Source organism: Mobula hypostoma, chromosome 5, assembly GCF_963921235.1.
Source record: "Mobula hypostoma chromosome 5, sMobHyp1.1, whole genome shotgun sequence".
In the NCBI taxonomy this organism is placed as follows: Eukaryota; Metazoa; Chordata; class Chondrichthyes; order Myliobatiformes; family Myliobatidae; genus Mobula; species Mobula hypostoma.
In genome coordinates, this window is record NC_086101.1 from 187,790,078 (window position 1) to 187,803,416 (window position 13,339).

At 42.9% G+C, this 13,339-nt stretch overlaps 1 protein-coding gene across 1 annotated transcript in view; it reads right to left on the reverse strand.

Moving 5' to 3' along the window:
• Positions 1–1,329: 1,329 nt before the first annotated feature.
• rgs12b (regulator of G protein signaling 12b) overlaps positions 1,330–13,339 on the reverse strand; it is a 183,482-nt gene continuing 171,472 nt past the window's right edge. The window contains exon 18 of the mRNA XM_063049526.1: positions 1,330–7,049. Within this exon, the coding sequence (XP_062905596.1) occupies positions 6,697–7,049 (353 nt within the window). The 3' untranslated portion in view covers positions 1,330–6,696. The remainder of the gene's footprint in view (positions 7,050–13,339) is intronic.

Consider the following 13,339-nt stretch of genomic DNA (forward strand, 5'->3'; position numbering starts at 1 on the left):
CAATCATTCTACTGCTTTCTAACCATGACCTTACTAGTCAAGAATCAATTGGCCTCCGCTTTAACTATACTGAATGACTTGGCCTCCACAGAATAATGAATTCCAGGGATTAACCAGCCTCTGACTATAGAAATTCCTCCCAATCTCTGTTCCAAAGGGATGTTCTTCTATTCTGAGGCTGTGGTTCTACCCTCCCACTAATAGAACCATCCTCTCAATGTCCACCCTGTCTAGGTTTTTCAATAACTAGGGCCCAAAACTGCTCACAAATCTCTAAATGTGGTCTGACCAATGTGTTAGAAAACCTCAGCATTACATCCTTGGTTTTATATTCTTGTCCTCTCAAAATTTGTCTTCCTCACCACCAACTCAACCTGTGTTAACCTTTAGGGAATCCTGCACAAGGACTCCCAAGTCCCTTTGCACCTCAGATTTTTGAATTTTCTCCCCGTTTAGAAAATGGCCTCCACCTTTATTCTTTTTACCAAAGTGCATAACCATACACTTCCCTACACTATACTCCATCTGCCACTTCTGATTTTTGAATTTGCTCCCCATTTCATCGAAGACTTCGACCTGCTCTGATGTCACCAGTACAGGTAGTCAGTGCTGTAGTGATGTGTCCAGTAATGGACACTACCAGCTGTGTCCCAAGTTCATACAACAGCAGTCAAGCCACAACTGAAGTGCATCTCTGGTCCCCACACAATATGAGGGATGTTATCGCACTGGAGAGAGTGCAGAGGAGATTCACCAGGATGCTGTCTGAAACATTTAGCTATGAGTAGAGAAAGGATAGTCTGACTTGTGGGCATGCTTTGTTGGCACCGGAAGCATGGCGACACTCAGTGAATGTGCCCCCAGCACATCCTCGGACTGTGCTGGCCATTGATATATGTTTCAATGTTACAACATACATTTGACAAACACTGGTGTACAACTAGCTAACTGGCAATGATCAACCAGCAAGTTTGGGACTCCTGGGTGCTGTTTTATTGAACAGCGGTTGAACAATGCTGGTGTTTCAACCCAGCACTACCCATCAACTTCTAGACTTCGATCACCTTGAGTGGCTCAGGGTTAATGAGAGGAGAGGCTTCTGTAAGGGGAAGCTTCTGGGAGTGGCTGAGAGCAAGTTTTGCTGAATCACATATATTCAAACTATTGGTGTTGTGCTGGATAATGCATGCAGTTTAAGATTTCCAGGGCAGGTCGTATGTGAAGCTTCACCACCACAGAACTTCATACAGCCGTCAGAATATCTTCAAAGATTCAAAGTAAATTTATTATCGAGGTATATGTGCAGTATGCAACCCTGCAATTTGCCTTCCCACAGACAGCCACGAAACAAAGAAACACCATAGAACCCATTCAAAGAAAACGTCAACTCCTCCCACACACAAAAAGTAATGTCTCAGAACATTTTTCTCAGAAGATAAGGATTAGTTTTATTTGTCACATGTACATCGGCTCCATTTTGCCATAAGACCTTAAGATATGGGAGCAGAATTAGGCCATTCGGCCCATTGAGTCTGTTCTGCCATTTCATCGTGGCTGATTTATTATCCCCCGCAACACCATTCTCCTGCCTTCTCCCTGTAATGTTGTGCCAATGACAAACACAGTCTGAGGTTTGTGTCGTTAAATGTCGCCAGCACTGCGTGCTCAATACTCACTGACACACCAATGTTTTTGGAATGTGGGAGGATATCAGAGCACCCACCGGAAACCCATGCAGTGATGGGGAGAAAGAACATACTCCTTATAGACAGTGGTGGGAATCAAATCCCAGTGATTGCTGGTGTAGTTCAGCGACTGCACCACCCATTATGCCACCGTGCTGCTTGTAAAACATTGTGTGAACATAGAAAATAAATTATTGTATGGAAGGGGGAAGCGTGAGTCAGCACTGGGAACAAGCAGAAAAAAAAACAAAGCAAAATGGCAAGTGTTGATTTGATTAGGTGAGAAGATGGCAGTCAGACACTAATTTTAAGGCAGCTCCCTCAGTCAGTGGTGAAATAGAGATGAAAGATTCCCACAGTTCATCCTAACCAGCGGAAATCTGCACTATGAATTAGTAGCTGACCCCGTGCCGAGTTTTGGGAGGCCAACAGAAACACAGATAGCAGGGCCAGACGCATAGGAAGAAGCAACCCCAATTAACACAATGTGTGCATCCTGCTGACAGCTTCTCTGAAACAACACTCTGATCCTTCAAAACAACTCGGTGGCAAGCAGACAATTCCACACCGTTTAGTCCAGGATTTGTTCCTGCCTCTGGCTATCGCTTCATACAACAGTTCAGCCAGAGGCCATTTAAGTCCATGAGAAAGCTTCTGGCCCAAACGGTGTCTCTGGCCGTGTCCTCAGATTCCATGCAGATCAGGACATGCTCTCGTTTCTACCACCAGAGAGGAGATACAGGAATGTTGCAGTTTTAAAAAACATCAGTGAGGCCACACTTGGAGTACTAGGTATGGTTTGGTTACCCTGACAGTGGAGAACATAAAAAAACTGCATAATGCAATAATATATATATATAAAAACAAATTTCACAACATATGTCAATGATATTAAACCTGATTCTGATGATTTTCAGACATTTTTAACCTCTACCTGCTTCAGTCTGGGGTTCCCACTTGCTTTAAGAAGACCACAATCATCTCACTGCCGTGGGCTGTATCTCAATAAAGTGGAGTACAGGAAGGAGATAGAGAGCTTAGCAACATGGTGTCATGACAACAATCTTTCCCTCAATGTTAGCAAAACAAAAGAGATCACAGGACCTTATGACATAGGAGGAGAATGAGGCAACTCGACCCATCAAATCTGCTCTACCATTCCATCACAGCTGATTTATTATCCCGCTCAACCCCACTCTCCTGCCTTCTGCTGTAACCTTTGATACCCTGACTAATCAAGAACCTTTCAACCTCCACTTTAAATATACTCAATGACTTGGCTTCCATAGCCACCTGTGGCAATGAATTCCAGATTCGCTACCCTCTGGCTAAAGAAACTTCTCCTCATCTCTGTACTAAATTGACACCCCCCTATTCTGAGGCTATGCCCTCTGGTCTAAAACTCACCCACTATAGGAAACATCTTCTCCACATCCACTCTATCGAGACCTTTCAATATTTGATAGGTTTCAATGAGATCCCCGCCCCTCATTCTTCTAAACTCCAGTCAGTGCAGGCCCAGAGCCATCAAACATTCCTCTTATGTTAACCCTTTCATACCCAGAATCATTCTCATGATCCTCCTCTCCAATACGAGCACATCTTTCCTCAGATAATGGGCCCAAAATTGCTCACAATACTCTGTGCAGTCTGACCAATGCCTTATAAAGCCTCAGCATCACATTCTTGATCTTATATTTCCCGTAAGATAGTGCTTGGTCACAGCAGCTTCTAAAGGGCCAACCAAAGGTGTTACTGTTTAATGATATTTTATGATCACAAGACCATATTAGACATTAAGAACTTAAGGTTCTTCAGGTGTACCCCATTAGCAAGTTGCTAGTTGGTGGAGAAACTGAAGGATCTGGACCTTTTGCAGATCATGCTACTACCTGTGTTAGAGAGGCATCGGAGTGGGTGTGCAATCTAAGAGTGAGAGATCATCTTGGTTGCTTTTCTTGTGATCACAATACCTTGTTGGACATTGCTAATGTGGAATGCTGCAAGTCAAATTCATTGGTTTATTGATGACCAGCGGGGGAGCTGCGTGGCCTTGGTTGTAGTGAGGGCTCGGCCTCAAGCCTTGGTGTGGACTGTCTTCAGTCACCCAGGAGAGAGGTATCAGATCAATCTGCTCTGCTGGAGTGCTGGAGGTGATGTGGCATGGTGTACAGATGGCATCAGTGCTGCCCCCCGGTGTTTGCTTGGCAGAAGGCAAGATGTATTGTGTTAATCTACGTGCCTATCTAAGAGTTTTTTAAATGCCCTAATGTTTCTGCCTCTACCACTGTCCTTGGCAGGGTGTTCCATGCATTCCCCTCCCACTTTGTAAAGAACTTACCTCTTATATCCCCCCTATAATTTCCACTAATAACCCCCTTGTATTAGCCATTTCCACTCTGAGAAAAAAAACTCTGGCTATCCACACAATCTATGCCATCTTGCCCACCTCTATCAAGTCAGCTTTCAACCTCCTTTGTTCCAGAAAGAAAAGCCCTAGCTCATTCAACTATCTGCATAAGACGTGCTCTTCAATCCAGACAGCATCCTGGCAAACCTCCTCTGCACTCTGTCTGAGGATTCCATATCCTTTCTATAAAGATGTGGCCAAAACTGAGCAAAATACTCCAAGTGTGGTCTAACTAGTTTCATTGAGCTGCAAGGGAGGCACGGTAGTGTAGTGGTTAGCACAACGCTTTACAAGTACCAGTTACCTTGCCGCTGTCTGAGGGAGTTTGTGACAGCGTGGTTTTCCTCAGGATGCTCTGGTTTCCTCTCACAGTCCAAAGATGTACCAGTAGGTAGGCTAATTGGTCATTGTAAATTGTCCCGTGATCAGATTAGGGTATTTCTGAGTGGTGTGGCTCAAAGGGCTGGAAGAACCTATTTCACACTGTATCTCAATAAAAAGAATTTTTAAAAACTAGAAAAAACATTATCTTGTGGCACCTGAACATAGTTGCCAACACACCATGCGCTTCCTTAAGCACTCTATCAACTTGCATGGCAACGTGAGTCTTACATAGATCAGATAGAGTAAAGCCAGCAGATTTTGTTCCCTGAAGCACAGAATAGGCAAAAGGTCTGAGAAAACAGGAAACTGTATTTGCATATCTCCAGAATAAGGAATTTTCATGAAAAATTATTTCCGAAGCATATTTCACATCAGAACACAATGCTGCGAAAATAACGTTTGACACCATCTCACCATTTTTTTCCAAAATACCAAGCCAAGATAAATCTGGAACCATATTTTGAAATAGGACAGGATGGCAGAACCAGAACTCAAACTTTAATGAGAAAGGAATTCATAACAACAGTTGTAAGAGAGATGTTAAAGTCATTTAAAATGGTTGGAGACTACTACAACTCACTTAGGGGGCAGCACAGTAGCATAGCTGTTACTGCGACAATGCTTTAGCTTTACTGCACGGGCTATAAGACTGGGATTCGATTCCTGCCATTATCTGTAAGGAGTCTGGACGTTCTCTCCGTGATCGCAATGGGTTTCCTCCGGGTGCTCCCGATTCTTCCCACATTCCAAAGACGCACGGTTCTGGTTTATAAGTTGTGGGGTTGTTATCTTGGTGCCGAAAATGTGGCGGCACAATCCTCACTGGCTTGATGCAATGCAAGTGATGCATTTTGTGGCCTATTTCCATGTACAAATACAGCTAACCTTTCTTTAATCTTTTCCTGCTGAATTGAGGTAGTGTTGCAACTCTATAAAACCCAGGTTAGTCCACACTTGGAATACCGTGTTCAGTTCTGGTTATCTCATTGTAACATGGATATGGAAGCTTTAGAGGAAATTTACCAAGATGATGCTTGTATTATGAGAATTATGAGGCTGCATGTCCTAAGAGGATAAGTTGATTGAGCTAGGGCTATTCTCTCTGGAGAAAAGGAAAATGAGGTGACTTGATAGATGATAAGAAGCATAGATTAAGTGGATAATCCGAGACCTCTTACCCAGGGTGAAAATGGCTGATACGAGGGGGCATAATTTTAAGGTAACTGGAGGGAAGTATAGGGGGAATGTTAGAGATAACTTTTGCTTTTACACAGAGAGCAGTGGGTGTGTGGATTGCTCTGCCAGAGTGGTGGTAGAAGCTGATATATTAGGGACACTTAAGAAACTCTTCGATAGCCACATGGATGTTAGAAAAATTGAAGGCTACGTAGGAGGGAAGGGTTAGATCGATCTTAGAGTTCATTACAAGGTCGGCACATTGTGGGCTGAAGGGCCTGTACTGTGCTGCAATGTTCTATATTCTGTGATCACTGAGCTGAGCTGGGAAAGTGTGCGTACAGCAAAAACATTGGTTCCATGTACAGTAGAATATGGATATTGTCAGTATCCACGTGTAAGGAACCTGATGGACAACTCAATATAAAATATTAGTTCTGTTATTAAACCTTAGGTAATGAAGCCTTGTAGTGAGGGACACCTAAGACGCCAGAAAGGGAACACATTTCTGCTGTTTTGAGTACAAATTACTTCTCCTTTCTACAAAAACACACAGAGGGACACATTAGAAACAGCCTTCGTGAAGATCAGATATTATTTTCAGTAATGTAAACCATCTTGTTCTCGATTTTCAGAAGTATTCAAACACAGAGAAAAATTCAAAACAATTTACACAATTATATTCAATCTAAATTTACAACTAACGTTTTCACATTTATTGTAATACATTTACTCGAACAAAAGTCTTGGCTGCTTGCAGTAATTAAATTACAGGGAAATTGTCAATATTTTACTTGCCTATTCTACCAAGTACAATCATACATTTTAGAATCGATATTCCTCTTTTCGTCCAACATCAACAGATCTTACCTCAAGAGTTCTCAGTGATATTTGTTTAAGATAACTAAATTACACTGGGGAGAAAGATGATTAAATTTTGATGACTAATTATTGAGCTGTTCACAATTAATTTTAATTTTAATCCCAGTTTTCCAAATAGCATTTAAGGTAATAAACTGTGAATTTTTTTGTGTCAAGGATTCAGACAAATGTAGCCTTATGTCGTGCCTCCAAAGTCTTGTTCCTTTCACTCTTTACCGTAATCAGCGATGGTAATTCCGACATCTGATAAACCCCTGTACGCATTCTTCCCTGGCAACATTTCAGTTCAGAAATATATCCTTCAAAACTCAGGTTTCCATCCGACCCACTGGCATCTCCTGATTTTGCATCATCAATGTCAATAACCTTGCTTACAGGAAGATCCCACTGGGTGTGGTTAGTGCTTGCAGTGAAGGCAGAGGTGTTCACGCTTGTCTGTGGCTGCGTGTCAGATCTCTGCTCAAGACAAGGAGGCTTCATCCATGCGATCGTTCCCCTTTCCTTTGTCGAATCTTTAGCGGGAGGTGAGAAAAACAGGCATATCAAGGTCACTAAATACCAATACTGCTGCTCTTATAAAAAAAAAGTGTACATTCAATAAGGACATAAAGCCTAGAACATGGGTGACCACTTCATTGAGAATCTTTGCTCCATCCACTGCAAAAGGCAGGATCTCCCAGTGGTTACACTTTCAATTCCACTTCCCATTCTGATACGTCTGTCCATGGCTTCATCTACTGCCACGATGAGGACAAACTCATGTTGAAGGAGCAACACCTCATATTCCACCAGCATAGTCACCATTAATTTCCCTAACCTCCAGTAATTTCTTCTCCTTCCCCCTTCTCTCTTTTTCCATTCCTCTTTTAGGTTCCCCTCTCATCGCCTCTCCCACCTGTCTATTCCCCCTGGTGCCCCTCCTCCTTCCCTTTCTTCCATGGTCCACTGTCCTCTCCTATCTGAATCCTTCTTCTTCAGCCCTTCACCTCTTCTACCTATCCCCACCCAGCTTCTTACTTCATCCCTGCCTACTCCACCCACCTACCTTCCCCCACTCACCTATCATCTGCCAGCTTGCAGTCCTCCCCCTTCTCCCATCTTCTTATTCTGTCTTCCCTCTTCAGTTCCAGTCCAGATAAAGGGTCTTGGCCCCAAATCTTCAACAGTTTATTCCCCACCATGGATGCTGCATGACCTTGATGAGATCATCCAGCCTAAAACATGAACTGCTCTTTTCAATTAGCTCATTCAATAAAAGCCTTATCACAGTCATGCAGCACAGAAACAGATCCATCAGACCACTGTGGCTGTGCCATCCAGCCAGTACACACCCATACTAATTCCATTTTCATATACTTGATCCTGTTCCTTTGTTGATTCAAATGTCGATATACCCATAGTACAACCTCAGCTAATGTGTTCCACACTGCAACCAACCTCTGGCTGAAAATATTCTTCTTTGAATCCCCTCAGCCACTTTCAACGTTAAAGATTAACTTTTATTTGTCACAGGTACATTGAAACGTACAGTGAGATGCATTGCTTTTGCATCAAATCTTACCAGTGAGAATTGTGCTGGAGGCAGCCCACAAGTATCAGAGCCAACATAGCTTACCCATAACTCAATAAACCTAACCTGTATAGGACATTGGGGCTGAAAGGGAAATAGATCAGTCTTGATGAAATGGTGGGACAGACTTGATGGGCCAAATGGCCTAATTTTGCCCATGTCTTATTCTTATGGTCTTTAGAATGTGGGAGGAAACCAGAGCACTGGGAGGAAATCCATGCAGTCACGGATGGACTGTACAAACTCATTACAGACAGCAGTGGAAATTGAACGTCCATTTTACAGCTGGCACTGTAAAGCATTACGCTAACCACTAAACCGCCACACCTAACTGGCACTGAAAGGTGGTAACTCCTTGCAAGCTGCTCTCTGAAGATCTACTTATTACATTTATTGCAATCATTCTACTCTTCCAAGTCTAAGTTACCTTAATGCACTGTTGCAATGAAATTATCTGTAGGAATGGCATGTAAAACTACTATAAAGGTGACAATAATAATCCGAGTTATTCCAAACCATAGCAGATACCTCTATCCTATCCTATATAAGCCCCTCATAATTTTGTATAACTCAGGTGCTGCCTCATATTTAAATTCCATTTCATTAAAAACCATTTCCCATCTTTCATTGAACAGTTAGGGTGGTGGGATGGAGATATGTCTCTACCAAAGGAGGTGTAAAGTAATCCTTCTCTCCACTAGCCTGCAGGTCACCCTTGGGCAAGGTGTAGCACCTGCTTAGCCACCCGATCAGAGTCATGTTGGAGCTGGTGGTGGATGGTCGTATGAGCAACTGGTGTACATCACAAGTCCTGGTTATGTGACCACTGACACCAGTCAGACAATCTCTGAACAGTATTGATAATGGCTGGGGTCACCACCCGTCTGTTTAAGACACTGCCCAGAAGAAGACAATGGCAAACCACTTCTGTTGAAAACTTTGCCAACAACAAACATGGTCATGGAAAGACCACGATTGCTATGTCATACAGGATGGCACATAACGAACAAATGGACATAGAACAGTCCAGGCCCTTTGGCCCATAATGTTGTGCCAGCCTTTTAAGCTACATTGAGATCAATCTAACCCTTCCCTCCTCCAGAGCCCTTCATTTTTCTTTCATCCATGTACCTACCTAAGAGTTTCTTAAATGTCCCTAATGTATCTGCCTCTACCACCATCCCTGGCAGCGCGTTCCATGAAACAGAGCAAATTCAGAAATCGGAAGTGCAAAGGGACTTGGGAGCCCTCGTGCAGGGTTCCCTAGAGGTTAATTAGCAGGTTCAGTCTGTAGTAAGGAAAGCAAATACAATGCTAGCATACATTTCAAGAAGACTAAAATATAAAAACGAGTATGTAATGCTGAGGTTCTATAACACAATTGACTAGTCAGGGTGTTAAAGGTTACAGGGAGAAGGTAAGAGATCGGGGTTGAAAGGGGTAATGAATCAACCATGGTCAAATGGCAAAGCAAATTCAATGGGCCAAGCGGCCGAATTCTACTCGTTATGTTTTATGGTCTTTTGGATCAGTTTTCCAGATGAAATATTAATACTGCACTCTGTCCTACTGTTGTTCAGGACCCTCAACCCACATTTCCTCTGCATCTCTCATTCTCCATTCACTATTTATTCTTTTGCCTTGATGTTATAGAATCAATGAGAAATACAGTATGGATACTGCCCAGCAGTCCACCCAGCTAGTCTTGAATTTCCTGCAATTCCCATATCCTGTAATCACTGCACCTGTCCAAGTGCTTCTTAAATGATATTACTGCCCTGCCTCAAGCAATTTTAAATCACTCTTCCCATGCAGGTAGGCAAAGGAAGAACTATCACAGTATGTGGAAGGTGTGGTTGTCCAAAGAAGAAAGAGTTTATTGCAGGAGAGTAACAACAGTAGTAAGAGAAACTGGTTGGAACAGAAATCACTTCTGCATCAGTTACTGGGGTTGTCACAGGGTGATTTATTTTCCAGGTATCAGTTAAGAACATAAGACAAAGATATAGAAGTTCTTGGAGAAGATAATGTAGCTGGCACAGATTGAATCAGCCAAGTGACCTTTTCAACATACTGTGTCAAGCAGTGAAGAGAGAATATTGGAATCCATGGATTTTTTTTCACACAGATGACCAGTAAAAATAAAACAACATTTGATTGTTGAGGGGAAGTTAGATGCTTATAAAATGATTAAAAGATTCAGGAGGGTTCACCCAAAAAAGGTTTGCATGTGCAGGCAGGTGGCATCGGTTAGAATGGCATCACGGTTAGTGAAGACATGGTGGTCCTGTGCTGTACCATTCTCTGAATGGAGGTATAATGGGTAAGTTTTGGTCAAGAATGCGGAACAAAGGAGCATAACCTTAAAGACCTATTCAGTTAGGAATGACATCATCAACATTTTCCACAAGAACTGAGTATACTAGGGATATTAAAATCTAAATCAGGTTTATTAACAATGGCATGTTTCTGGTGGCCCAATCGAATTGGTTGCAAGAGAGGAGGCGACTCACAGGTCCACGAGATTTTAAAAAGGAGCGTTCGCAGATATTCGGTGCCTTCCAAGCAGATCAAGGGCAAGGAATAACACACACAAAATGCTGAAGGACCTCAGCAGGCCAAGCAGCATCTATGGATAAGTGTACAGGTGACGTTTCAAGCCGTGACCTTTCAACAGGGCTGGAAACCTGCCCATCACCTCCCACTGGTGCTCCTCCCCCTTTTCTTTCTTCCATGGCCTTCTGTCCTCTCCTATTAGATTCCCCCTTCTCCAGCCCTGTATTTCTTTCACCAATTTACTTCCTAGCTTTACTTCATTCCTCCTCCTCCCGGTTTCACCCATCACCTTGTGTTTCTCTCTCCCCTCCCTCCACCTTTGAAATCTACTCCTCATCATTTCTCTGCAGTCCTGCTGGAGGGTCTTGGCCCAAAATGTTGACTGTATTCGTTTCCATAGATGATGCCTGGCCTGTTGAGTTCCTCCAGCATTTTGCGCTTGGATTTTCAGCATCTGCTGATCTTCTCTTGTTTGCAAATAATGATAAGGCAGGAACATGTAGAACGGCCATGGTGTGAGTGGACCAGTGTTAGTGTGGGAAGGTTTTGGCTTGTCAGGAGGTCAGTGAGAACAGGCATAGGTGAAGTATGTTTCTGGTAAGTTTCTTCATCTCCTATCTTTGTCTGTAAGTACATAGTTCGAGCAGTGAGAATAGCTCCAGGGGCTGTGCTGTGTTCTTTGTGTGAGAAGTGGGAATTCTTGGAGACCTGCAGCCTCCCAGATAACTACATCTCCACCAGGTACACCGAGCCACAGCTCCTCAGAGAACGTGTAAAGGAACTGGAGCTGCAGCTCGGTGGCCTTCAGCTCATATGGGAAACTGAAGAGATGATAAATAGGAGCTACAAGGAGGGAGTCACCCCGAAGTAGCAGGAGGCGGGTACCTGAATGACTGTCAGGAGAGGGAAAGGAAATAGGCAGCCAGCACAGCAGAGTACCCCTGTGGCCATTCCCTCAATAATAACATTTTGGAAACTGTTGGGAGGGATTCTCTCCAATGCCAGCATATCTTTTCTTAGATGTGGAGCCCAAAACTGTTCACGATTCTCAAGGTGAGTCCTCACCAGTGCTTTACAAAGCCTCAGCATCATGTCCCTGCGCTTGTATTCAAGACCTCTTGAAATGAATGCTAACAATGCAGTTGCCTTCCTCACCAAACACTCTACATGCAAGTTAACCTTCAAGGTGTTGTGCACAAGTACTCCCAAGTCCCTTTGCATCTCAGATTTTTGGATTTCTCCCCATTAAGAAAATAGTCTGCACATTTATTTCTTCTACGAAAGTGTATGACCATGCATTTTCCAAAACTGTATTTCATTTGCCACTCTCTTGCCCATTCTCCTAATCTGTCGAAGTCCTTCTGCAGCCTACCTGTTTCTTCAACACTACCTGCCCCTCCACCAATCTTCGTATCATCTGCAAACTTGGCAACATTGATCTACAGCATAAAAAGAAGCCGTCCCAACACCAGCCCCTACGGAACACCACTAGTCACTGGCAGCCAACCAGAAAAGCGTCCTTTTATTCCCACTCACTGCCTCCTACCAATCAGCTAATGCACTATGTTAGTAACTTTGCTGTAATACCATGGGCTCTTAACTTGGTAAGCAGCCTCACGTTTGGCATCTTGTCAAAGGTCTCCTGAAAGACCAAATATACAACATCCACTACATCCTCTTTATCTATCCTACTTGTAACCTCCTCAAAGAATTCCAACAGGTTCATCAGGCAAGATTTTCCCTTAAGGAAACCATGCTGGTTTTTTCCTATCTTGTCATGTGTCACCAAGTACTCCATAACCTCATCCTTAACAGTTTACTCCAATATCTTCCCAACCACTGAGGTCAGGCTAACTGGTCTATAATTTCCTTTCTGCTACCTCCTTCGTTTCTCAAAGAGTGAAGTGACATTAGCAATTGTCCATTCCTCTGCAGCATACCAGAATCCAATGACTTTTGAAAGATCATTGTTAATGCCTCCACAATCTCTAACGCTACCTCTTTCAGAACCCTAGGGTGCAATTCATCTGATCCATGTGACTTATGTACCCTCAAGTCTTTCAGCTTTTTGAGCACCTTCTCACTTGTAATAGTAACTGTACACACTTCTCTTCCCTCGCATCCTTCAACATATGGCACATTGCTAGTGTCTTCCACTGATGCAAAATACTCATTTAGTTCATCTGCCAGTCCCCATTACTATTTCTCAAGCCTCATTTTCTAGCAGTCCTATATCCACTTGCATCTCTTTTATTTTTTTACATACTTGAAAAAGCTTTTACTATCCACTTTGATATAGCCTGCTAGCTTGCTTTCATATTTCATCTTTTCCCTCCTAATGATTCTTCTAGTTGCTCTCTGTAGGTTATTAAAAGCTTCCCAATCTTCTATTTTCCCACTATTTTTTACTTTGTTGTATGCCCTCTCTTTTGTTTTTACATTAGCTTTGACTTCCCTTGTCAGCCACTGTTGTATTATTTTGCCATTTGATTATTTCTTTGTTTTTGGAATACATCTATCCAGCACCTTCCTCATTTACCCAGAAACTCACTCCATTGCCTGCTTTGTTGACATCCCTGCCAGCAGCACCTTCCAATTTATTTTGGCCAACTCCTCTCTCATACCACTGTAATTTCCTTTACTCCACTGAAACACTGCTACGTCAGACTTTACTTT